This window comes from Plasmodium fragile (assembly GCF_000956335.1).
Source record: "Plasmodium fragile strain nilgiri unplaced genomic scaffold supercont1.170, whole genome shotgun sequence".
In the NCBI taxonomy this organism is placed as follows: domain Eukaryota; phylum Apicomplexa; class Aconoidasida; order Haemosporida; family Plasmodiidae; genus Plasmodium; species Plasmodium fragile.
In genome coordinates, this window is record NW_012192750.1 from 12,149 (window position 1) to 12,887 (window position 739).

A 739-nucleotide genomic window follows, 5' to 3' on the forward strand; every position below is an offset into this window, starting at 1 on the left:
GTGGCGCCTGTGCCTGGTGGTGGTGTGATGTCTGGCTCAGGATCAGCACATGTGGGTGTGTCTGTGACTGTTTCGCATGTGGGGCTGTCTGTGATGTCGGGCTGAGGATGATCACATGTGGGTGTGTCTGTGACTGTGTCGTTTGTGACTGTGTGTTGTGTGATGTCGGGCTTAGGATCCGCACATGTGTGTGTGTCTGTGAGTGCGTCACATGTGGGTATGTGCGTCATTGCGTCACGTGTGGGGCTGTCTGTTACTGTGTCGTGTTTGGGTATGTCTGTGATTTCGGGCTTAGCATCAGCACATGTGGGTGTGTTTGTGCCTGGGTCGTTCAATATGGGTATGTGCGTGACGGTGTCACATGTGGGTGTGTCCGTGACGGTGTGGCTTGTGACTGTGTGTTGTGTGATGTCGGGCTTCGGATCATCACATGTGGGTATGTCCGTGACGGGGTCTGCGCATGTGGGCATGTGCGTGATGGTGTCGTGTGTGACTGTGTGTTGTGTGATGTCGGGCTTAGGAGGTGCACGTGTGGGGATGTCCGTGACTGTGTAACACGTGGGTATGTGCGTCATTGCGTCACGTGTGGGGCTGTCCGTGACTGTGTCACACGTGGGTATGTGCGTGACTGGGGCACCTGAGCGTGGTTGTTGTGTGATTTCGGGCTTAGGATCCTCACATGTGGTGGTGTCTGTGACTGCGGCACGTGTGGGTATGTGTGTGATGTCGGTTTTAGGAT

General features: G+C 55.1%; 1 protein-coding gene across 1 annotated transcript; it reads right to left on the minus strand.

Moving 5' to 3' along the window:
* Positions 1-42: 42 nt before the first annotated feature.
* AK88_05593 (uncharacterized protein) lies at positions 43-575 on the minus strand (the record flags this gene model as incomplete). Its single annotated transcript, XM_012483195.1, has 2 exons — positions 43-84; positions 258-575. 2 exons carry the CDS (start codon positions 573-575, stop codon positions 43-45), a joined length of 360 nt encoding a protein of 119 aa, XP_012338618.1.
* Between the last annotated feature and the right edge of the window lie 164 nt (positions 576-739).